The sequence below is a fragment of the Tachypleus tridentatus genome, chromosome 13 (genome assembly GCF_004210375.1).
Source record: "Tachypleus tridentatus isolate NWPU-2018 chromosome 13, ASM421037v1, whole genome shotgun sequence".
Classification (NCBI taxonomy): Eukaryota; Metazoa; Arthropoda; class Merostomata; order Xiphosura; family Limulidae; genus Tachypleus; species Tachypleus tridentatus.
The window spans coordinates 12,316,711-12,341,551 of NC_134837.1; the positions used below are offsets into that span (position 1 = coordinate 12,316,711).

Consider the following 24,841-nt stretch of genomic DNA (forward strand, 5'->3'; position numbering starts at 1 on the left):
TCAGTTACTAGTTGCTGTACGTGATACCTATTATTTACTAGTTGTTGCATGTGCTACCTATAGTTACTAGTTACCTGCACGTGGTACCTATCAGTTACTAGTTGCTGCACGTGGTACCTATCAGTTACTAGTTCCTGAACGTGGTACCTATCAGTTACTAGTTGTTGCACGTCGTACCTATCAGTTACTAGTTGTTGTACGTGGTACCTATCAGTTAGTAGTTGTTGTACGTGGTACCTATCAGTTACTAGTTGTTGCACGTGGCACCTATCAGTTACTAGTTGCTGCACGTGGTACCTATCAGTTACTAGTTGTTGCACGTGGTACCTATCAGTTACTAGTTGTTGCACGTGGTACCTATCAGTTACTAGTTGCTGTACGTGGTACCTATCAGTTACTAGTTGTTGCATGGTACCTATCAGTTACTAGTTGTTGCACGTGGTACCTGTCAGTTACTAGTTGTTACACGTGGTACCTATCAGTTACTAGTTGTTGCACGTGGTACCTATCAGTTACTAGTTGCTGCACGTGGTACCTATTAGTTACTAGTTGCTGCACGTGGTACCTATCAGTTACTAGTTGTTGCACGTGGTATCTATCAGTTACTAGTTGCTGTACGTGATACCTATTATTTACTAGTTGTTGCACGTGGTACCTATTAGTTACTAGTTACTGCACGTGGTACCTATCAGTTATTAAATGCTGCACGTAGTACCTATCAGTTACTAGTTCCTGAACGTGGTACCTATCAGTTACTAGTTGTTGCACGTCGTACCTATCAGTTACTAGTTGTTGTACGTGGTACCTATCAGTTACTAGTTGTTGCACGTGGTACCTATCAGTTACTAGTTGTTGCACGTGGTACCTATCAGTTACTAGTTGCTGCACGTGGTACCTATCAGTTACTAGTTGTTGCACGTGGTACCTATCAGTTACTAGTTGTTGCACGTGGTACCTATCAGTTACTAGTTGTTGCACGTGGTACCTATCAGTTACTAGTTGTTGCACGTGGCACTTATCAGTTACTAGTTGTTGCACGTGGTACCTATCTGTTACTAGTTGTTGCACGTGGTACCTATCAGTTACTAGTTGTTGCATGGTACCTATCAGTTACTAGTTGTTGCACGTGGTACCTATCAGTTACTAGTTGTTGCACGTGGTACCTATCAGTTACTAGTTGTTGCACGTGGTACCTATCAGTTACTAGTTGTTGCACGTGGTACCTATCAGTTACTAGTTGCTGTACGTGGTACCTATCAGTTACTAGTTGTTGCACGTGGTACCTATCAGTTACTAGTTGCTGCACGTGGTACCTATCAGTTACTAGTTGTTGTACGTGGTACTTATCAGTTACTAGTTGTTGCACGTGGTACCTGTCAGTTACTAATTTTGTACGTGGTACCTATCAGTTACTAGTTGCTGGACGTGATACCTATCAGTTACTAGTTGCTGCACGTGGTACCTATCAGTTGCTAGTTGCTGCACGTGGTACCTATCAGTTACTAGTTGCTGCACGTGGTACCTATCAGTTACTAGTTGTTATACGTGGTACCTATCAGTTACTAATTGTTGTACGTGGTACCTATCAGTTACTAGTTGTTGCACGTGGTACCTATCAGTTACTAGTTGCTGCACGTGGTACCTATCAGTTACTAGTTGCTGCACGTGGTACCTATCAGTTACTAGTTGCTGCACGTGGTACCTATCAGTTACTAGTTGTTGCACGTGGTACCTATCAGTTACTAGTTGTTGCACGTGGTACCTATCAGTTACTAGTTGCTGCACGTGGCATTTATCAGTTACTAGTTGTTGCACGTGGTACCTATCAGTTACTAGTTGCTGCACGGGGTACCTATCAGTTACTAGTTGTTGCACGGCTTACCTCTCAGTTACTAGTTGTTGCACGTGGTACCTATGAGTTACTAGTTGTTGCATGGTACCTATCAGTTACTAGTTGTTGCATGGTACCTATCAGTTACTAGTTGTTGCACGTGGTACCTATCAGTTACTAGTTGCTGTACGTGATACCTATTATTTACTAGTTGTTGCATGTGCTACCTATTAGTTACTAGTTACCTCACATGGTACCTATCAGTTAGTAGTTGCTGCACGTAGTACCTATCAGTTACTAGTTCCTGAACGTGGTACCTATCAGTTACTAGTTGTTGCACGTCGTGCCTATCAGTTACTAGTTGTTGTACGTTGTACCTATAACTTAGTAGTTGTTGTACGTGGTACCTATCAGTTACTAGTTGTTGCACGTGGCACCTATCAGTTACTAGTTGCTGCACGGGGTACCTATCAGTTACTTGTTGTTGCACGGCATACCTATCAGTTACTAGTTGTTGCACGTGGTACCTATGAGTTACTAGTTGTTGCATGGTACCTATCAGTTACTGGTTGTTGCATGGTACCTATCAGTTACTAGTTGTTGCACGTGGTACCTGTCAGTTACTAGTTGTTGCACGTGGTACCTATCAGTTACTAGTTGTTGCACGTGGTACCTATCAGTTACTAGTTGCTGCACGTGGTACCTATCAGTTACTAGTTGCTGCACGTGGTACCTATCAGTTACTAGTTGTTGCACGTGGTACCTATCAGTTACTAGTTGCTGTACGTGATACCTATTAGTTACTAGTTGTTGCACGTGGTACCTATCAGTTACTAGTTGCTGCACGTGGTACCTATCAGTTACTAGTTGCTGCACGTGGTACCTATCAGTTACTAGTTGCTGAACGTGGTACCTATCAGTTACTAGTTGTTGCACGTGGTACCTATCAGTTACTAGTTGTTGTACGTGGTACCTATCAGTTACTAGTTGTTGCACGTGGTACCTATCAGTTACTAGTTGTTGCACGTGGTACCTATCAGTTACTAGTTGCTGCACGTGGTACCTATCAGTTACTAGTTGTTGCACGTGGTACCTATCAGTTACTAGTTGCTGCACGTGGTACCTATCAGTTACTAGTTGCTGCACGTGGTACCTATCAGTTACTAGTTGCTGAACGTGGTACCTATCAGTTACTAGTTACTAGTTGCACGTGGTACCTATGAGGTACTAGTTGCTGCACGTGGTACCTATGAGTTACTAGTTGTTGCACGTGGTACCTATCAGATACTAGTTGCTGAACGTGATACCTATTATTTACTAGTTGTTGCACGTGGTACCTATTAGTTACTAGTTACTGCACATGGTACCTATCAGTTACTAGTTGCTGCACGTAGTACCTATCAGTTACTAGTTCCTGCACGTGGTACCTATCAGTTACTAGTTGTTGCACGTCGTATCTATCAGTTACTAGTTGTTGTACGTTGTACCTATAATTTAGTAGTTGTTGTACGTGGTACCTATCAGTTACTAGTTGTTGCACGTGGCACCTATCAGTTACTAGTTGCTGCACGGGGTACCTATCAGTTACTAGTTGTTGCACGGCTTACCTATCAGTTACTAGTTGTTGCACGTGGTACCTATCAGTTACTAGTTGTTGCACGTCGTACCTATCAGTTACTAGTTGTACGTGGTATCTATCAGTTACTAGTTCTTGTACGTTGTACCTATAACTTAGTAGTTGTTGCACGTGGTACCTATCAGTTACTAGTTGTTGCACGTGGTACCTATCAGTTACTAGTTGCTGCACGTGGTACCTATCAGTTACTAGTTGCTGAACGTGGTACCTATCAGTTACTAGTTGTTGCACGTGGTACCTATGAGTTACTAGTTGCTGCACGTGGTACCTATCAGTTACTAGTTGCTGCACGTGGTACCTATCAGTTACTAGTTGCTGCACGTGGTACCTATCAGTTACTAATTTTGTACGTGGTACCTATCAGTTACTAGTTGTTGCACGTGGTACCTATCAGTTACTAGTTGTTGCACGTGGCACTTATCATTTACTAGTTGTTGCACGTGGTACCTATCAGTTACTAATTTTGTACGTGGTACCTATCAGTTACTAGTTGCTGCAAGTGGTACCTATCAGTTACGTATGATATTTTTTGTGTTTTTCTTTCCTCCCATTGTCAATTAATTAAAGTTTTGTGTAGATGAAGCCACTATTCAAAGTGAAAACCACTCTTTGGATCGTTTTGAGTTCCTTGATATTTCGGTATAACTTAACCTTTATTTACTCTGTTTTCAAAACAAAACAAGAAGCATTTGGTGTATAAAAGAAAAACTCGAAGTGTCATATTGTCCTTTCTACTGTAGTTATATTCCAATCAAAACTTTCATTTTCAATGTTCTCAGTAACTGGATTTAATCTTTAGAAAAAAATTGCTGGTACAATAAAAAAGGCATGTATTACAGTATATAAGTGTGTGTGATATATAACTAATTATTCTAACTAGTAATAAATAGCCTAAATTAGTAATATAATTAGTTTTTATCATCCTTACTGTGATTATAGCGACTACGTCACATTTTGTAATGTCATTCTTATCTAATAATATTTAACAATAATAAAGCGGGCCAATAATATAAAACAAATAACCACCCGATGACCAATAGGAAGTTTATGACTATCTGGGGTTTTGTTCCCCAGGGCGAAAATAGCTCGGCTTTTTGTGTGGCCCTGAGTTGAAACGCAGACAACAACAAAAGAGTTTAAGTCCTGTCGAAAGTCGTACTGCTGTAACGTTGTTATTTTTAAATAGAACACTTATATCTAATGCTCAACGTATTTTGTAAATAAATTATTAATTTACCCAAGACTTTAATCATTAAAAAAGTAAAAAGAAAATTACCTAACAAATGAAGTTATGGAAATAAAAATATGTTACACATTTTCTACAATTTTTTTTTAATTTACGTGAAGTATTTTAGAGACGTCGCTAGAATATATCACAATTTGTGCTAAAAGCAAGCAAAGAAATTACATAGCGATGCCTACTTTCTTATAGTTTACTACAATTTTAACAGATCAAAGTAACAAATTACATAGAAAAATCCTTTTATGTGTTTGTGAAAAATCAACATTTTTTTATGTGTTCCATCCTGTTTATAACGTGGAATTGTCTGTTAGCTAGAGTATGTTGGATAGAAAAATCACTTTACATCAAACAAATAAACCTAAGTTTGAACAGCTGAGGACTGCAGTTTCGCTCTCATTAGGAATAGGTGTTATCAAAAGGTGTTTTTTTCACTAACAAGACTGTATTTTAAATAGCGTATTGTTAGATATGCTAAATATACTAATAACTTGTTAGTCTGATAAAACTGAATTTGTAAGAGTCGCTTGCAAGATCGCGTGAAATATATGTTCTCCCAGTGTATCAGTTATTTAGCAGAATGAATTTATGAAACAAACAAGGTTTTCAAAAATCGCTTTTAGTTTTCATAAAAATATTAATGAAATTCTGTCTCTCAAACCTAACTTTTAACAGTATATTCATAGTTCATACAACGATAATCAATGATTTAATAATAGCTTGGAGAGATACAAAGTTTAGCGCTCTGTTTTGTATTTTGGTGTTGTTCTTTTTTTCAGTTTCTTATGATTCTTTACCAAACATGTCACCAGTAGGTGGTATAAGAGGGTGTAGTTTTTAATCCCAACGCTACTCCTTTGATTTAAAGATAGGTTGTAATATAACACATTTGATGAATACGAACGAACGAAACCTTGGCAGGGGTTTAGTTTAGATACAGAGAAGTCTGAATAATTCTTTTCCCAACAGTGGTGTTCAGGAACGTTGTAGTCCCTCTTCGTCTCCTCTCATGGAAGATTTTTTATCTCCACGTGGGTTTTTTTCCTATATTTTAATTTGGGTTGTTTGAGGCAATAAAGTGAGAGGGGGTCAGTGTGAAAATGTCCAGTGAGAACACTGAACAAGACAAAGCAGGCAAAAGGGAAGTGGACAAGTTCGGAACCCGCAGTCAGAAAAGAAACAAGCCACAGAACAACCACGTGTTTATATTTACTATAAAGGTACATACTGATGAATAAAAATAATAAAACTCATTTAAACCAAGTTTAGAGAATGGTCATATAAAGACGTGTTATGCCAAAGCTGATCATAAGTATCGTTTCTTCCACTTCCTCCAGAACGTGGTTAAGACTGCCAGTGTCATACTGGATAAAGCCTTGAACTTTTGGACAATTCTTTTAATAGTTTATCACTAAATGACCTATTGTTCATTGAAACCCCACCAATACGGTTTTTATTACAAATTCTGAATATGTTTAAATAAGTTAAGTTTATTTTTTATACCTTTCTAAGTTTCTTTAGATGTGTGGATTTTGGGAAGCACATATAGATAGTTAGTGAGATATATAGTAACTTGAAGTGCTACAATGCAACCCCCCATTGGCACAACGGTATGTCTGCGGACATACACCGCTAGAAATCTGATTTCGATACCAGTGGTGGGCAGAGCACAAATAGCCCTTTGTGTAGCTTTGTGATTAATTCTAAAGAAACAAATAAACAAGCTATAATGCACTACGTCTTAGTCGAAGCGTTATTGTCTGGACTTAACGTAGTTGTAAAACATTCTAACTGTTCCATTGTTTGATTTCTACTTCCAACGAAAGGCTGTGAACAGTCCAAAAGTTAAGAGTTCAAATAAGCATATATTTTAATACGTGGAAAGGAATCTTACATTTATACAAAGGTTGAGTATAGTATATGAAAACGTTTAGAAGCATACCTACAGCGTTATAATTCATATCGCCACTTCTGGTCATGCTCTAAATGATGACTATGGTCCTGACAAGAGACTTCTATTGTATTTTCTATTACAAAAGGTTCCGTCGTAAGGTTATCATGATGAAACCACATCTTCCTCTCTGTTGGCTTTCTATAAGCCATCTAATCTTCGATAACGACAGGGTTCCAACACCTTGTCATGAAAAAAAGCCCACCCTTTTCTCTGTTCACCTTCAAATAATCCATCTAGTTCTAGTATGTGAAGGCGACACATTTTGAACATCCGTTTCAACAGTCCAATCATATAGAAATCCATGAACACTGCGCCTAGCGACTTCATCCATATGTTCTGATATGGATCAGCAGGAATACCATTTCCTTCTCCATCTGTTTGAGATGTGTGATGATGAACATACATATCATGGAAACAGTTTATGTCACTTTTCCAGTCGGAGATCCTTCTTAGTTATGTTGCCTGGAGCTCTTAAATGGATTTTACCGTTGATCTTTGTGTCCCTAAATCCTCACTTCCTACAAGATGCAACATTTTGCTTAGCCATGGATGTGATATGACTTGTTGAAGGTATCTTTCTTAATGGTTCCACTGTCTCAAATTGGTCCATATTCTTTCGTTGTCCAATACAAGTGGCATCTTTACCTTGAAAATTTTAAATTCTCAATCCCAACAAGTTTTTAACATCTGAGTGTATGCATATGCTAGAAAAGGTGTTACACATTTATTCCAGAAAACAGTCAAAATCCAGATACAAAGTGACAGTGTCAAAATATACTTCTGATACATGCGATTCCACCGCATCCTTAAATCAGTTGGAGTTGTCATATGACACATTTAAAATTGTTTTAAAATAGTATGCCCAAGCCTTTGTGTCACAGTTCAGTAAGAGGGCATTTTCCACTCCTTTACTTCAAAATAAATGTTGTTTTTTTAATTAGGTTATGGATAAACGTTTCCGTTATGGACACAATGAGACGCTCAATTAACTGTAGTGTTCTCTGAGTGGTAAGTGCAGTTTTATGTGAAAATTACAACTTGTTTGGTTGTGTTTTTTTTACAGGAAGAGCTGTAAACGATGGCACCTTCATCTAGAAACTGTTCTTGTCAATGTATTACTCAATAGCTGTAAACGACGACACCTTTAGTTAGGAACTGTTCTTATCAATGTATTACTCAATAGGTGTAGGTGATGACAACTTTAGTTTAAGAACTTCATTAGCCAAGTTATGTACAAAATGTAGGTTCTTGTGTGCCAAAATTGTGCTTAATTGATATATTTAAACTCATTTTTTGTGATAGAATTCTTTCAGGTAGTTTATTTTGGTGATTGACATTTAACATGAGGACACTTTTATTTTGTATTCTTCTGTTATATCGTTGTTTGATCTATGAGGGAGGGAACACGAACTGACAATAATTTGTTTATTAAAGCCTTCGTCGTCGCTCGTATTAGTCCTGCATCTTTTATTTTAAGCACATAGGAACACTTACCCTTTGTCTTCTGTTCAACCTCAGATAAACCATTAGCTTACCGATTAGGGGGCCTCGAACTATGACTATAAATGTATTGCAAGTGGAGGTTCTGTCTCGAGAGGGCCTCCATAAGTCGAAAATCCAGGGACCAATAAAACACCAGCCTTGGTTGTATGGTTTATATATGTTTGTGTTGTGAGCGTAGTATTACACATTTGTTATCTCTGTCAAAGTCAGGTCATTAATTTCACGATTTTATAACGGCAATATTCTCAAAGCTAGAAATATCAAACATCCTATTAATAGTAGGCCTAACTCTCAACTCTGGCGGTTAATCCGAGAGATAGCAAACAGTGCCACCTTTAATCTTGTTACGTCCCTAACATCTGAAAAAAATATCAGAATAATTTGAAACTGAAGTGCCAATGTCATTAGTACTGATATAGTAACTAAATTGTATTAAGTTGCGCATCCGTGGGCTTTTTGCAGCCGCATAGTTTTTTTATGTGAACTACATAAGTTGATTTTAATGTTAAAGCGTTTTAAAGTATGCGGACCTTTGTAACGTTAAAGTAAACAGTGGTAATAAAATAAGATTTATGTAAAAAAAGTCAGGTTCAGCTAGTGTGGCTGATAGATGATGTTTTTTCATATAATGATTGTATTACTTTAAACAAATAAATCCAACTATTCGTTGCTAAAAGAGTACTCCAAGAGTTGGCGGTGGGTCGTGAAGTATACCTGTCTTCCTTCTAGTCTCACACTGCTAAATTAGGGACAGCTAGGTAGACTTCGTGCAACTAAATTATCGTGGCTATAGCTTACAGTGAAATGAAAAACAAAATACATCAAACAGAAGTACAGCAATAATTTTAAAAATCATATCCAAACCTTTGATGAACTACAATAAAATATATGTTCATGAGAGAGAGAGAAAAGATTAGCGATCACAATACAAACATCCGGCATCGAGGCCAGATTATAATGTGAGTTATTATGTAATGTGCCCTGGTTTTCAGAGGTACTGGCTACAAATAGTGAAAGGTGGTATAGATGTAAACTATAGTACCCACACGTGCTCTTTTTTTTAATCATGTGTGGTCAGCGAAGTTGTGATTAAACTGAATGGACGGTTTTTACCCTCAATATATTTTGTGTCTTACTTCCGCCACTATCTCTAGAAACCAGAACATATTACAGAATGTATTGTGTTGTTGAATGTTTCCATTGTGGCTGCGAATTTTTCTCCCTCTTTCTCATAAATTTACATTTAATTTTATATATATAGTTGCAGGATAAATTAATTTTATATGTTTAGAATAACTGAATGTTTACAGGTAAGCGAAAAGCTACACAAATCTGGTTTCTAACGTTGTAAATCTGCCGTTGTGTAACTGGATGGTTGGAATAATTACTTTAAAAATCTACATATTAAAAATCTACATATACCAGTTACAATTTAGTAAAAAGATACCAGTTACAATTTCGTTTATTTTGGTGAAACACCAACTCATCTAAAAATGACAAGCTTTAATTATTTCTTTTTTGTTTGAATTTGTTTTTTAATTTCGCGCAAAGTTACACGAGGGCTATCTGCGCTAGCTGTCCCTAATTTAGGAATGTAAGATTAGAGGGAAGACAACTAGTCATCACCACTCACCGCCAACTCTTGGGCTACAATTTATTCGACGAATAATGGGATAGACTGTCACATTATAATGCAACTACGGCTGAAAGGGTGAGTATGTTTGGTGGGACGAGGATTCGAACCCGTGATTATTTCTTTTAAAGATAAACTTAATTTCCTTGTTTATTGGATTTAAAATCCCAACAAACTTATTGATATTTTGAGTATTTTTTCCATATTACAAGACAGTCGTCTAAAGTATTTTCCAAATGATTTTTTTACGTGAACTACATAATTATCTTAAAAATAAGTAGATGGTACATTAAACAATTGTAATTCGAAAAATTCCATACTAATACAAGCACAAGTAAGAGTAAGTTTTGTGCCCAATGCTCTACCAGATCGCCCTTTCAGCCGTGGGGGCGTTATATGTAACGATCAATTCTACTATTCGTTGGTAAAAGAGTTGGCGGTGACGACTAGCTGCCTTTCCTCTAGTCTTACACTGCTAAATTAGGGACGGCTAGTGCAGATAGTCCTTGAGTAGCTTTGCGCGAAATTAAAAACATAACAAATGCTCAACCAGAAATATGTGAAAAGATTTGTTCCTAATAAGTAAAAAAATAAATAAATTTAAGACTGTATCTAAATCTTTATTAAACCTGGAATTGATTACTTCTTTGTATTAATTCTGGAAACCTTCCACAGATTTAAGTCCCTGGTAATGTTCAACACTTGGATACGGAGCTGCCACGTTTACTTTTAATGTGATTGAAATTTTAAAAAATCAAAATCATCCGTAATTAGACAAGAAATGTAAGATTAAAGGTTTTAATAATAAGTTCAAAATGTCAATTAAATGATTAGTAATATTTTATTACCTCCAACCAACAATCGATCTTCCTTTTTAAATGTCTTAATAAGTGTTTCACCAGAAATGGAAATTCTAACAGATAACTTTATAAATCTTCAAATTTATAAAGCCACTGTGTGTCGCGTCGCGTCGCGCTTTATTTCTCGAAATAGGAGGAGTCATAGAAGTCAAAATGCATTTATCTAGATAGAATAGTTCGATTACTGTTTGCTCATTATAATTTAGTAACGGAAGTTCTATGAAGCCCTATAAGTGCAGTGAGTGTTGGTATAATAAGCCTGAAGTAAAGACGTAGCCTAGAGAAGACTAAAAACAATATTAAGTTGTATTTTTGTTGGTAAAAAACATGACATAAAAATTGTTGGAGGGTAATGTTACCAAGGCTTTAATATATGTTAAAATATAATTACTAAAACTGATTTTTACCAATACCACGAATTCACTTCATGAAATATCTTAATTTTGATTGGCTCACAAAGGAATTTACAGACTTCATTTTCCTGCCTCTTTGATGGCCAGGTGGGTTAAAGCGTGCGACTCGTAATCTGAGGGTCGCGGGTTCACATCCCCGTCACACCAAACATGCTCGCCTTTTCAGCCGTGGGGACGTTATAAAGTGACGGTCGTATCCCACTATACGTTGGTGAAAGAGTAGCCTAAGAGTTGGCGGTGGGTGGTGATGACTAACTGCCTTCCCTCTAGTCTTACACTGCTAAATTAGGGACGATTAGCGCAGAGAGCCCTCGAATAGCTTTGCACGAAATTAAAAAACAAACAAACCTGCCTCTTTGTTGGTCAAGCCTGATTTTACAAAGTAAACAACACGCGTGATGTTATTTCAATTAGCTATGAAATGTGAGGTTAGGATAGACTATAAGGATGGTAGTTCTTGCCCAGTCATATTTAAGGAGCAATACACTAGTATATACATCTCAATAGTTGTAATACTTTAAATGACATCACGTAATTATAAATGAAAGCCAAACGTTCACAATGAGACATAATAATAACTAAACAAGTGTTGTCCATCACCAGTCATTGTCATTACTTTTCATCATAATGAAACACGTTTGTGATGATATTTCACAAAAGCCATGGGGATATTCCATATATCAAACATGATCCAAACACAGCTACAGAGAATCAGTTAGGAGTTGAGTGTTTAAACCCACAATGTCTCGATTGGTTTTCGCTGTTTGCAGCCAGTTGTGGGAGGGCAGTCACCCTCAGTCTTTAAACATGCCGTGTAGTCGGTATGGGAAGACTTTCCCTTTACAATATGTAGATCACCAGCATATTTTGACACACCGATTAAGGTATATATCACTGCACATTATATATAAAAAAAATATTCTCAAGGTTTCATATAAACAAACAATAGTGGCACGTATTTAAAACAAATAATACAGCTTTACGTATGTAATCTAGACCGTTCAAATATAGGAACCAAACATGAAACCTTAAGGGAAACCTCAACAGCCGCGACACTTGAAATACTCTTAGACAGGATTAGAATAAATTAATCTACGAGATCTTTATTTTCCCTTTTATTATCTATATTTTTGCGCGCCAGCAATACCAAGCGTGGGGCGCGCGCTACCTGATTTGATTTCATTAGTCATAAGGATTTATACTAACTTACCCTGAAACTGAAATTCGTTTAGACAGGACTAGAATATATTAATCTACGAGAACTTGGGCGTGGTGAAAGACACCAGTTGAAAGGTTTTGACTTGCCGAGTCCGAAACTCTAATTACATCTCAAATTTGACAAGAGATGACTGAAGTATGAACTGAGAGTTTGCACTTGAAAACAAACAAACTAAAAACTCAAAAACCATTCTATGAACCGTTTGACCGTGCCTGAAAATGTAACAGAAATGTAAAAAGAAAAAGGTGTATGGAAACATTTTGTATGGATGCGATAACAAATGTTTATGTACACACGTGCGTTCTCTTCAGTTTGTGGAGGCTGTCCCGAGTTCCGGGAAACTCTGGTACAGGAATGAGTGGAAGAATTCCGAGAACCAGAGACTCAGTTTCCGGGTAGATTAAACAGAGGTTGACGATCGGTTCGTTTCTAAGTAAATATTTGTATGAGGAGCTCTCAAAGAGGTTTCACCACAAGCCTTTAAGTAGCTCTTTTACTTAAATGTATTCATCTTTTAACTATTTTATGCTTTCAAACTGTGCAACAAAGTAAGGGTAGGCGGGAAACCAGATGGCAGTATACACAACAAATACGGCTACTCTCGAGACTAGACGGCAGTATACACAACAAATACGGCTACTCTCGAAACCAGACGGCAGTATACACAACAAATACGCGGCTACTCTCGAAACCAGGCGGTAATATACACAACAAGCACGGCTACTCGCCAAGATGCAGTTAACAGAGGTGAGACACTATTTCGTGACCGAAAAAGACACCGTCTGGTTCACCGAGGTCCTGAAGTAACAGCTGCTCTTATGGTATTGTAGATAATTAGACTTAGCTACTTATCGGTATCTAATCAGACAAAAAGAATAAAATTACGGATTAGAGTTTATACTTAATTGAACGTAAAGGATATTAAATATGAACTGGATATTTTATTATTGTTAACAAGTTAGTACAACAACCACTTATGGATTGCCCTGAAGGTAAAATGGTGCACCTTTCGAAAACGCTCGGGTTACAAGGGTTTTTATTTCAGATATATGACTACAAAGTCTTCTGAAAAGAAAAAACATGCTAGTCTTACACATTCTAAGTACTAGAATATTACCATCAGTTACACTGGAACGAAACACGTGCAGGAAAAGAAACAGCGCGTGCAAAGACAAGCGAGAGTTTATTAATGTGCTAAGTGTCAACAAATTAATGTCCTTCCAAGATATGGATGAAAATTAGGCTTAGTTTAATGGTCTGTCGTCAAATTACTTCATTTGTTTTATTTTCATCAGGTATTTTGGTCTGTAAGTCACTGCTTGGTTCATCGCTATATTAATACCATATTTAGAAAACTCATTCGAAATCCAAGTGTCTTCTAAACCTTCACCTTTGAAAACAGGGATATTTGTCAGACTCATCCCGTTACCATGACAATGGTTTTTGACAGTATAAAAGCTCCGCCCTGCTGCGTGGTTTGAGAAGGATATCACCACACCTTCTTATCTCATCCTATTACCCTTGTTTCTACATTGAAGAGTAAACAGTAGTAGACCAGCCCCTCCCCTGTGTGGGTGATTTTCCTACAACATCTCTTCTAATTCGCTGTACCACGTCGTGTTCACTATTTATTTAGCAGTCTTCTGTTTTCACATCCACAGCAGTGAAACAAAGTCATGAAGTTCTTTGGGTCTTTCTAAGAAGTATTCCAAGACTATTCCTTACGTCTTTTCAACCCCAAAATTCAGAGATGTTGGGTAAACTGGTGTATTCCTGTTTTATACTAATATGTCTACTTAGTGCTTCTGATGCAGTTTATCACAACATGCTAACAGGTGAGCGTAATTCAGCTTTACTATTCTTCAGTAACGTTCAACAAATAATACTAAAATAACATTTGATTTCGTCAGTTACTGTGAATGGTTACGACAGTTATATCAACTAATTGGGTGGTTAAGACAGTTAAACAAACTAATTTCAATAGATAAGTCTGTTCAGCCAACTAGTTTTTACTGTTACGGTAATTAAACCAACTAGTTTCTATGATTAACACAATTAAATCAACTAGTTTTTATGATTACATTGGTTTAATTTACATAACCAATTAGCTTCTACGGACAAGCCAGTAAAACAAACTGTTTTGCATAGTTACTGGCCTGGCATGGCCAAGCGTGTTAAGGCGTGTGACTCGTAATCTGAGGGTCACGGGTTCGCATCCCGGTCGCGCCAAACATGCTCGCCCTTTCAGCCGTTGGGGTGTTATAATGTTACGGTCAATCCCACTATTCGTTGGTAAAAGAGTAGCCCAAGAGTTGGCGGTGGGTGGTGATGAATAGCTGCCTTCCCTCTAGTTTTACACTGCTAAATTAGGGACGGCTAGCACAGATAGCCCTCGAGTAGCTTTGTGAGAAATTCAAAAACTAACAAACAAACAAGCATAGTTACAGGACTTAAACGAACCAGTTCTTATGGTTACGATAATTAGAAACATGATGGTTACCCTGCGGGACATCTGGATCAAAACTTCACACCTTACGGAACACGACCCAAAGTTTAACTTTGTGATAAAAAACTGTGACAGTCATTCACGGGTGTCGGTTAAGAGAAGCGACATATACCAACTGTTACAAACTAAGAATGGGTGTAGTTGAACCTAATCTGCACGTTTAGTGCGTGTGTCGCATAAGATGCTGTTTTATCAGAGAGCGAATGAGAGAAACACACACACACACTACCTGTGTTATAAAATCATACAAGTAAAGGTGTATCTTTTCTGTAAACTGTAATCCAGCATCGTTGTGTTTTCCTTTTATTTTAACATGCATTGAACCAAAATACAGTTTGTAACCGTTGTTACAAAGCTGTTAAACACAAAATAAAAGACTGCCTTACGAGATACACAACCACCTATTACAGTTGAAAGAAAGTGTTAAGCAACCCATAAATAAAATTATGGTCAGAACAGAAATCAACTAACACAAGCTCTTTCGATATTTATACTGTTTATTAGCAAGTTAATACGTAAAACAAGGACTTCATCACCATCGTCTATTGTTTCATAACATAACTTAAAAAACGGAAAATGTTCATGAAAACAATCTAAAACTACATATCATTATTATTAATAATCAGATATTCTGAAGTGTTTGAATATATTGAAATATACTACAAAATCTGAATGAAAAATAAATTAGATAATGTTAATTTATTAACTGTAAATAAATAATTACCAAACTATTATATTTTTCAAACCACCTGTCCGTCATATCCACTTTCCAGTTATCTACAACAGTGTTTCTCACTCACCAGTCCACCACATCCATCCTACAGTTATCTATAGTCGTATTTCTCACTCACCAGTCCGTCACATCTACCCTTCAGTTATCTCTAGTAATGTTTCTCACTAACCAGCCCGTCACATCCAACCTTCAATTATCTACACTAGTGTTTCTCACTCACCAATCCATCACATCAACCCTTCACTTAACCAAAGTAATGTTTCTCACTCATCAGTTCGTCACAACTACCCTTCAGTTATAGATAGTAATGTTTCTCACGCACCAGTCCGTCACATCTACCCGTCAGTTACCTGTAGTAGAGTTTCTAACTCACTAATAAGTCGCATTCACACTTCAATTAACAAAAGTAGTGTTTCTCACTCACCAGTGGGTCATTTCAAATCTTCAATTATCTATAGTAGTGTTTCTCACTCACTAGTCCGTCACAAATAACGCTCTATTATCTAAAGTACTGTTTCTCACTCACGCGTCCGTCACAACCAACCTTTTGTTATCTATAGTCCGTCACTCACTAGTCCTTCACATTATCTCTTCAGTTAACCAAATTAATGTTTCTCACTCACTAGTTAGTCACAACCACCCTTTTGTTTTCCATACTAGTGTTTCTCACTCACCATTCCGTCATTTCTATCCTTTATTTATCTCTAGTAGTGTTTCTCACTCATCAGTCCGTCACAACCAACTTCCTGCTATCTATAGTAGTGTTTCTCACTCACGAGTCCGTCACAACCAACCTTCCTTTATCTATAGTAGTGTTTCTCACTCACGAGTCCGTCACAACCAACCTTCCTTTATCTATAGTAGTGTTTCTCACACACCAGTCCCTCATTTCTACTCTTCAGTTATCCATAGTACTGTTTCTCACACAACACTCCGTCATTTCTATCCTTCATTTATCTATAGTAGTGTTTCTCACTCATCAGTCCGTCACATCTAACCTTCATGTATCCATACCAGTCTTTCTCACACACCAGTCCATCATTTCAATCCTTCAGTTGTCGAAAGAAGAGTCTCACTCACGAGTCCGTCAGAACCAGCCTTTTGTTATCTACAGCAGAGTTTCTCACTCATCAGTTCGCCACAACCACCCTTCAGTTATCGATAGTAGTCTTTCTAACTCACCAGTCTGTCACATCTACCCTTCAGTTATCAATACTAGTGTTTCTCACTAAGCAGTCCGTCATTTCTATCCTTCAGTTATCATAGTAGTGTTTCTCACTTACCAGTCCATCACAACCAACATTCTGTTATCTATAGTAGTGTCTCTCACTCACCAGTCCGTCACATCTGTATTTCAGATATCTATAGTAGTGTTTCTCACTCTCCAGTCCGTCACATCCAATCTCAGTTAACCAAAGTAGTGTTTCTCACTAACTAGTTCGTCAAAATCAACCTTTTCTTATCTATAGTAGTGTTTCTCACTCAAGAGTCCGTCACATCTATCCTTCAGATATCTATTCTGTGTTTCTCACTCACCAGTCAGTTACAAACAACCTTCTTAAATCTATAGTAGTGTTTCTCACTCACTACTCCGTTACATCTACCCTTCAATTATCCATACCAGTGTTTCACACTCACCAGTCCGTCACATTTACCTCTCAGTTATCTATAGTAGCGTTTCTCACTCACCAATCCGTTGCATCCACCTTCAGTTAACTAGTGTTTCTCATTCACCAGTCCGTTACATCTACCCTTCAGTTATCCATACTAGAGTTTCTTACTCACCAGTCCGTCACATCCACCCTTCAGTTAACCAAAGTAGTGTTTCTCACTCACAAGTTCGTTACAATTAGTCTTCAGTTATCTATTGTAGTGTTTCTTACTCACCAGTCCGTCACATCAACCCTTCAGTTGACTAAAGTAATGTTTCTCACTCATCAGTTCGTCACATCCACCCTTCAGTTAACTATACTCGTGGTTCTCACTCACGAGTCCATCATATCTACCATTCAGTTGTCCATACTAATGTTACTCAGTAAGCAGACCGTCATTTCTCTCCTTAAGTTATCTTTAGTAGTTTTTCTCACTTACCAGTCCGTTATATCTACCCTTCAGTTATCTATTCTGTGTTTCTCACTCACGAGTCCGTCACATCTATCCTTCAGATATCTATTCTGTGTTTCTCACTCACAAGTTCGTTACAACCAACCTTCAAAAATCTATAGTAGTGTTTCTCACTCACAAGTCCGTCATTTCTATCCTTCAATCATCTATAGCAATGTTTCTCACTCACCAGTCCGTCGCATCCACCATTCAGTTATCTATAGTAGTGTTTCTCACTCACCAGTCCGTACATTTACCATTCAGTTGTCTATAGTAGTGTTTCTCATTCACCAGTCCGTACATTTACCATTCAGTTGTCTATAGTAGTGTTTCTCATTCACCATTCCATCACATCGATCCTTCATTTATCTATAGTAGTGTTTCTCACTCATCAGTTCGTGACAACCTTCCTCCAGGCATCTATAGTAGTGTTTCTCACTCATCAGTTCGTGACAACCTTCCTTCAGGTATCTATAGTAGTGTTTCTTACTCATCAGTTCGTGACAACCTTCCTTCAGGTATCTATAGTAGTGTTTCTTACTCATCAGTCCGTCGCATCCAACCTCAGTTAACCAATGTAGTGTCTATATTAGTGTTTCTTTTAGCCAACCTTCTGTTGTCTATATTAGTGTTTCTCACTCACCAGTCCGTCACAGGTTTCATGATAATAATTAAACAATCAAAACATTCAATTGTAAATGTTAACAGTCCACGGCAGCGTAAAGAGGTAGAGATGTAGTCATTCGTATTGAAATGGTTGATAAACGCTAGGACTGATTTACTGGTGAACGGAATTCATATGATATAGAACAGCTTTGAAAATAAACTACACGCTTTCCAGTATGGAGAATATCTCATCCAAAGAGATTGTCAAATCCTGGTTATCAGGAAGCTCAACTAACAACTGATAGGTCACATGATCGTGACCCGTCATATAACATATCGTGTTACACGTATAATTCTGTGGGTATCGTGTAACATACGTACCTTAACTGCTGACATCACAAAATTGCTACGTTATTAACTATACTTAATGCGTGAGCTATTTTCGATGGTTTGGTCTTTTTAAATAAAATCATTGATAAAACTAATCAATGTATATGAACTGGATCAATATTAATTTGTTAAGGTGTTAAAGAAGATAATAAAATGGTTATTTCTTCAACAAAAGTACTATATGTATCAGGTCATCCCTTTAGTAATGTCCGAAAATTTAATACAGAAAGTGCATCATCATTTCTCTCTTTGTAGAAGGCTTTAATAACTAAAATGTGTCATAGGACGTGTATAAAAATGTTCAGACAAATAAAAGAAACTAACCCAACTCCACTTTTTCAGATCGTTAATCAAATGAACCCTTATGAAGATGGATGTGTCTGAGGAGCACATTAGTCATATAATGCTTTATGAGTTTAAAAAAGGCAATAGTGCAGCAGAAACTACACGAAACATTCAAGGTGTTTGTGGGGCGAAGTCTCTCAGTGAAAGAAAATGTTGAAGGTTGTTTCAGAAGTTCACATCTTGCTGCTGGCTGCACTTGATGAAGATTGTGCTGTAACAGTTGAATAACTAGCACAGAAGCTTAATTCAACTCATTCAACAGTTTACCGGCATCTGCAACAGCTTGGAAAGATGTCAAAACTTATAAAATGGGTCCCCCACGATTTGACAGAAGCCAACCTTACAGCCAACCTTTGCATTTCTCTGCACTCACCTTTTCTGCACAGGTTACTGACTGGAGATGAAAAATGGACACATTATAAAAATGTTAAGCGCCGCAGAGGATGGATAAAGCACAGCCCAAAATGGACCTCACCTTAGGAAAGCGTTAAGCGTTACTGAGATATTGTTGGTGTGATCCACTTTGAGTTGCTGCTACTCAATGTAACGATCACATCAGACTTCTATTGTCATCAGTTAGATAGCTTGAATATTTCACTGAAAGAAAAGAGGCCTACTTTGATCAATTGTAAAGGTGTGTTACACCAGAATAATGCTCGGCTCCATACAGCAAGGTTCACATCTACAAATATTGAAGAGCTAGACTGGGAAAACTTCCACATCCTCCTTATTCTCCAGACCTTGCCCCATCTAATTATCATCTATTGTGAAGTTTGCAGAACTATCTTGATGGAAAAGAGCTTGAAACACATGAAGATGTCAAAACTATCCTCTCTAGATTCTCTTCTTCCAAACTCCAAGAATTTTATATTAGTGGCATTCAGAAACTTGTGAATCATTAGCAGGAAGTAACTAATAATAATGGAACATACATTATTGATTAAATAACATTAAAAGCGTTTGAAAACCTTTCTCTTTTTCTGAACCTAAGATCGGACATTACTTAAGGGATGACCTGATCTATATTTTTATACATATCATTTGAGACATTTCTTGTAAACTATCGTAAATGGCATAGCATTATAATTACTAATAAAACTCACTGCCTCACTGTTAGATGAGAGCAACAAAAATCACTCAGTTGTTTAACGTAAACATCACAATACAGATAGCTTGTAATCTTAAACATCTGTTTGTTGTGTTTATTTCTAACACCCTTATCGTCACATTAACACTTCATGTTCGGCCATTAAGCTCATTTTTCCATGTCATTCTTTTTCAGAAGATGAGAGCGCGAACACGTCCAATGAGTTACGAAATCATCCTGTAGCTAACTACATATTTACTGATGGGACGCCTTTTGATGCTCGCGTGCGGGAATTTATCCCTGTAGGTAAGAGGCGTTTTACTTATCAACGTTTACTTAAATAAAATTTGTAAATAGAACGTACATGTTTACATGTATAAAACTAACACATGAGTGATAAGACGGCATACATAAAACCAGCACGTGAGTGTAAGAACTAAATGTATAAAACTAGCAGGTGAGTCTTAAAACTACATGTATAAAACCAACAGGCGAGTCTTAAGACTACATGTATAGAACCAACAGGTAAGTCTTAAGACGACATGTATAAAACCAACAGGTGAGTCTTAAGACTACATGTATAAACCCAACAGGTGAGTCTTAAGACTACATGTATAGAACCAACAGGTGAGTCTTAAAACTACATGTATAAAACCAGCAGGTGAGTGTGAGAACTAAATGTATAAAACCAGCAGTTGAGTCTTAAGACTACATGTATAGAACCAACAGGTGAATCTTAAGACTACATGTATAGAACCAATAAGTGAGTCTTAAGACTACATGTATAGAACCAACACGTGAGTCTTAAAACTACATGTATAAAACCAGCAGGTGAGTGTGAGAACTAAATGTATAAAACCAGCAGGTGAGTCTTAAGACTACATGTATAAAACCAACAGGTGAGTCTTAAGACTACATGTATAAAACCAACAGGTGAGTCTTAAGACTACATGTTTTGAACCAACAGGTGAGTCTTAAAACTACATATATAAAATCAGCAGGTGAGTGTGAGAACTGAATGTATAAAACCAGCAGGTGAGTCTTAAGACTACATGTATAGAACCAAGAGGTGAGTCTTAAGACTACATGTATAGAACCAACAGGTGAATTTTGGGACTAAATGTATAAAACAGCATATCTGTGTTTGGACTACATGTATAAGCCCAGAAGGTGAGTGTGAAAACTAAATATATAACTAGTAAGTAAGTGTTAGGACTAATTGTATAAACCGAGGAGGTTAGTTAAGCATATCTGTTTGGGTATTTTGTTATCTGTTAAACACAAATTTGCAAAATGAGCTAGATATGCGGAGCCTACTACAGGGATGTAACCAGTAATGTAACGTTAAAAGTTCCCAAGCTTACGATATTCTGAGATTGTTATTAAGACAAATGTGCAACTTCAGCCCTCCTGGTTGTATTTATTTGCTGGATGTAACAGACAAATAAGAACTGTGACTTATTAGAAATGATTTACTACAAATATAATCTATCTTAGAAAGTCGCAAAGTTTCACACCAAGCATTGTTGTAAACATTGTTTGATAGTGGATCTTAAATAATGTTGTGAAACATTGTTTACTTCAGACTGTTCAGATAAGGGTTAAGGCTAGTTTGAACTTACTGAGCTATAGGTACCGTCAAGAATAAACAAGTAAGTGGAATTTAACAAATTAATACGTTTTAATTACAAATGCAGTAAATATTTACATTTATTTACAAGAGAACAAGGATCTATTCCGGATATCCTTTTGAACTCTTTACGTTGTACATAAGCCCACAAAATATTTCCTACCAAAGTTTGTAACATTGGACAGAAGTAATTGCAGACACGTTGGTAAGTGTCTCAAACAACGTTATAAAACTTCCAATATAATAAAATAACGATTAGATACAACGTCACTGCTTTGTTGGTGTTGTTGTGTTAACCAAGTTACCACACCTTTGTTGGTATTGTGTTTTAAACAAAGTTACCAAACCTCTGTTTGTATTGTTGTAGAAGTAAGTTCACATATCTTTGGTGGTAAACAAATAAGTCTTTTAGTCTGTCTTATTTTATTAAAAAAACAGTTTATTCACTATATCCCTCCCTCATGGGTCAGGAATAATAAATTAATAAATCGACGTCTTATAAACCTAAAATTTAAGGTGCTATCCCTCCAGTGGACAAAGCAACAAGAACTAATTGTACTAATTTGTGTTGAACAATAACCATTGTACATGATAAAAAAAGAAATTTATTCTTTCTTGAAAAGGCTTAAACAATGGAGAAATTCCATCCGAAAAAAAAAAGCCACAAATACTTTCGATCATTCAATGACTCCAGAAAGTATTTTTATTTTGATATAGGTCTGAAACGGAAGAGGGATCACACCCTTCAAAAACTTCTGAACCTTTTGAAAAAGGTTGCTGACAACCGTCAGAAACCGGTCCACATTGTTGGTAAACACATGAGGTTCGGAATAAGCAAGAAATGAAAATTCTATAAATGTCCATGAATGAAAACAAAATGGATAAAACAAAATACTTCAAATGTTAATAGAATTGTCTAAAGTTTCTCTTTAATTATTTTTTCTTTTAATTTTCAATTTTTTTTTATCTGCTTAAATAAATTATTTGCACGATCGGTCCGGCGTTAATAATTAAAGTTGGAAATAATAATATATATTCATAAAAAATAATAATATATATTCATAAAAATTGATGTTTTTACTTTCGTTAAAAATTAATGGTTTTAAATAAGGCTCTTTTGGGCCAGTTATATAACACAAAATTGGACTCTTTAAAATAATAACCTAACAAAATTTTCTTTCTTCAAATTCATATTGTTTTTATACAAATAATATCACAACGATTTCATAGGCCTAAATTTATAACACGTCAAATAAATGATTGTTGGGAACTTGTGATTCTATAAAAGTAAAAAACCTAAATAAACTTTAGTACGTGATACTTTATTGGTATGGTTTTAGTTTGTCTGTATCTGTTTGTTAACCCTATTACATTTCTAAATAGGTATTCTTTAACGCATTAGAATGTCAGTTACTTTCATCTTAGAAGCTCTATTCTGTTGCGTGAATTTCTTTATCAATGTACCGGTGAATGAATAAATACTTTTGAAAACTAGATTTCTTATGTTTTATCCAAAATTAACAGCAATATCGATAACTGTATATATATATATTATCAAAAGGAATTTAGTTATAATAAAAACAAGCCGAAACAAAAATAAAATAAATAAACGGTGCAATAATAGAAAGGATTCCAGGGTACAGGCGAAACTGTGGGATATAAAATGTAACCTAAGTTTTGGAAGTGACTACGAAAGTAGGACCCACAATGCGGTGAAGATGCATCGTCTGTCAGTCTTAACTTCCATTCACCAGTCTCACGTAGGAAATACGTATAAAGAGTAGTGATAGATATACAAAGAGAAATTAGGAAAGCTAGATGTAGGTGCTCAAGCCCACGACGTTCCTCATCTGTGTCGCTGTTCATTACCTGCAAACAGTTGTTGAAATATAGCCTCTGAAGACCGGATATAAATACATACGTAACTGTTTATAATTTTAAAAACGGAAGAAAGGACGAGAGTGGACATCACTTTACTCACAAATACAGGTAAAAATAAAAGAAGAAATGTGACTATTCCCACCCTTCATAAACTCTGATAAGTGAAAGAAATGTTAACATCTTTCAAGTTCAGTCTTTGTTCAATAAAAACGTTAAAAATTTCAAATCAGACCAAAATGCTAACATTACAATTGTTTTCTGAAAACAAGTACATTATACTGTACATAAACATTCTTAAAGGAAAAGCTTTAACTAAATGACAAATTTAAAGTGTAGCTAAGCCTTACGACGTTCATCCGATAAGTTTTGTCCCAGATAAAAACGTAAAGGCGATTATTGTAACAATACTAACACAAAACTAAGGAAGTGTTTAACAAACTTTGTGGCTAATAGTTTTTTTAAACTTACAGCATTAAAACCAAGTTGATTTTGAATTACGTTTTTCAATCTTAATGAACCTTTTATTCAGTACAACGTTCGGGCATAAAGAACTGTCCATAAATATACGAGTGCCAGGTGATTAAGGCACTCGACTCGTAATCAGAGGGTCGCGGGTTCGAATCCCGATCGCACCGAATATGCTCGCTCTTTCAGCCGTGGGAGCGTTATAATTTGACGGTCAATCCAACTATTCGTTGATAAAAGAGTTGGCGGTGGGTAGTGGTGGCAAGCTGCCTTTCCTCTAATCTTACACTGCTAAATTAGGAACGGTTAACGCAGATACCCCTTGTGTAGCTTTGCTCGAAAATCAAAACAAACCAAATAGTTATTATTGTTCATATCGTCAAAAGGATATGATTTTGTTTTTTCTTGTTTATATTACATTTACCAAAACTATTTAATTGATATTCTTATGTATCAAATCATCCTTTAAATAATGTCAAATTTAGGTTCAGTAAAAGAGAAAGGATTTCAAATGCTTTTAATGTTATTTAATAACTAATGTACTTTCCATTATTATTAATTACTTCCTGCCAACGATTCACAAGCTTCTGAATGCCACTTCTATAAAATTCTTGGGGTTTGGAGGGTAAGAATGTAGAGAGGATAGTTTGACATTTTTATGTGTACCAAACTCTTTTCAATCAAGATAGTTCTGCAAACTTTGGAATAAATGATAATCAGATGAGGCAAGGTCTGGAGAATAAGGTGGATATGGAAGTTTTTTCCCAGTCTAGCTCTTCAGTGTTTGCAGATATGATCCTTGCTCT

At 36.5% G+C, this 24,841-nt stretch overlaps 1 protein-coding gene across 2 annotated transcripts; it reads left to right on the forward strand.

Annotated features, from left to right (window-relative positions):
- The first annotated feature begins 13,132 nt into the window (after positions 1 to 13,132).
- Positions 13,133 to 23,181, forward strand: LOC143238452 (uncharacterized). 2 transcript variants are annotated; one of them, XM_076478698.1, is made up of 3 exons: positions 13,133 to 14,124; positions 20,258 to 20,365; positions 22,407 to 23,181. In XM_076478698.1, the coding sequence occupies exons 1-3, from the start codon at positions 14,040 to 14,042 to the stop codon at positions 22,532 to 22,534; spliced, it is 321 nt and encodes a 106-aa protein (XP_076334813.1). In that variant the 5' UTR covers positions 13,133 to 14,039; the 3' UTR covers positions 22,535 to 23,181. The 2 variants fall into 2 exon arrangements, with proteins under 2 accessions (XP_076334813.1, XP_076334812.1); XM_076478697.1 differs by having other exon boundaries at positions 13,149 to 14,124; positions 20,255 to 20,365.
- Positions 23,182 to 24,841: the final 1,660 nt, after the last annotated feature.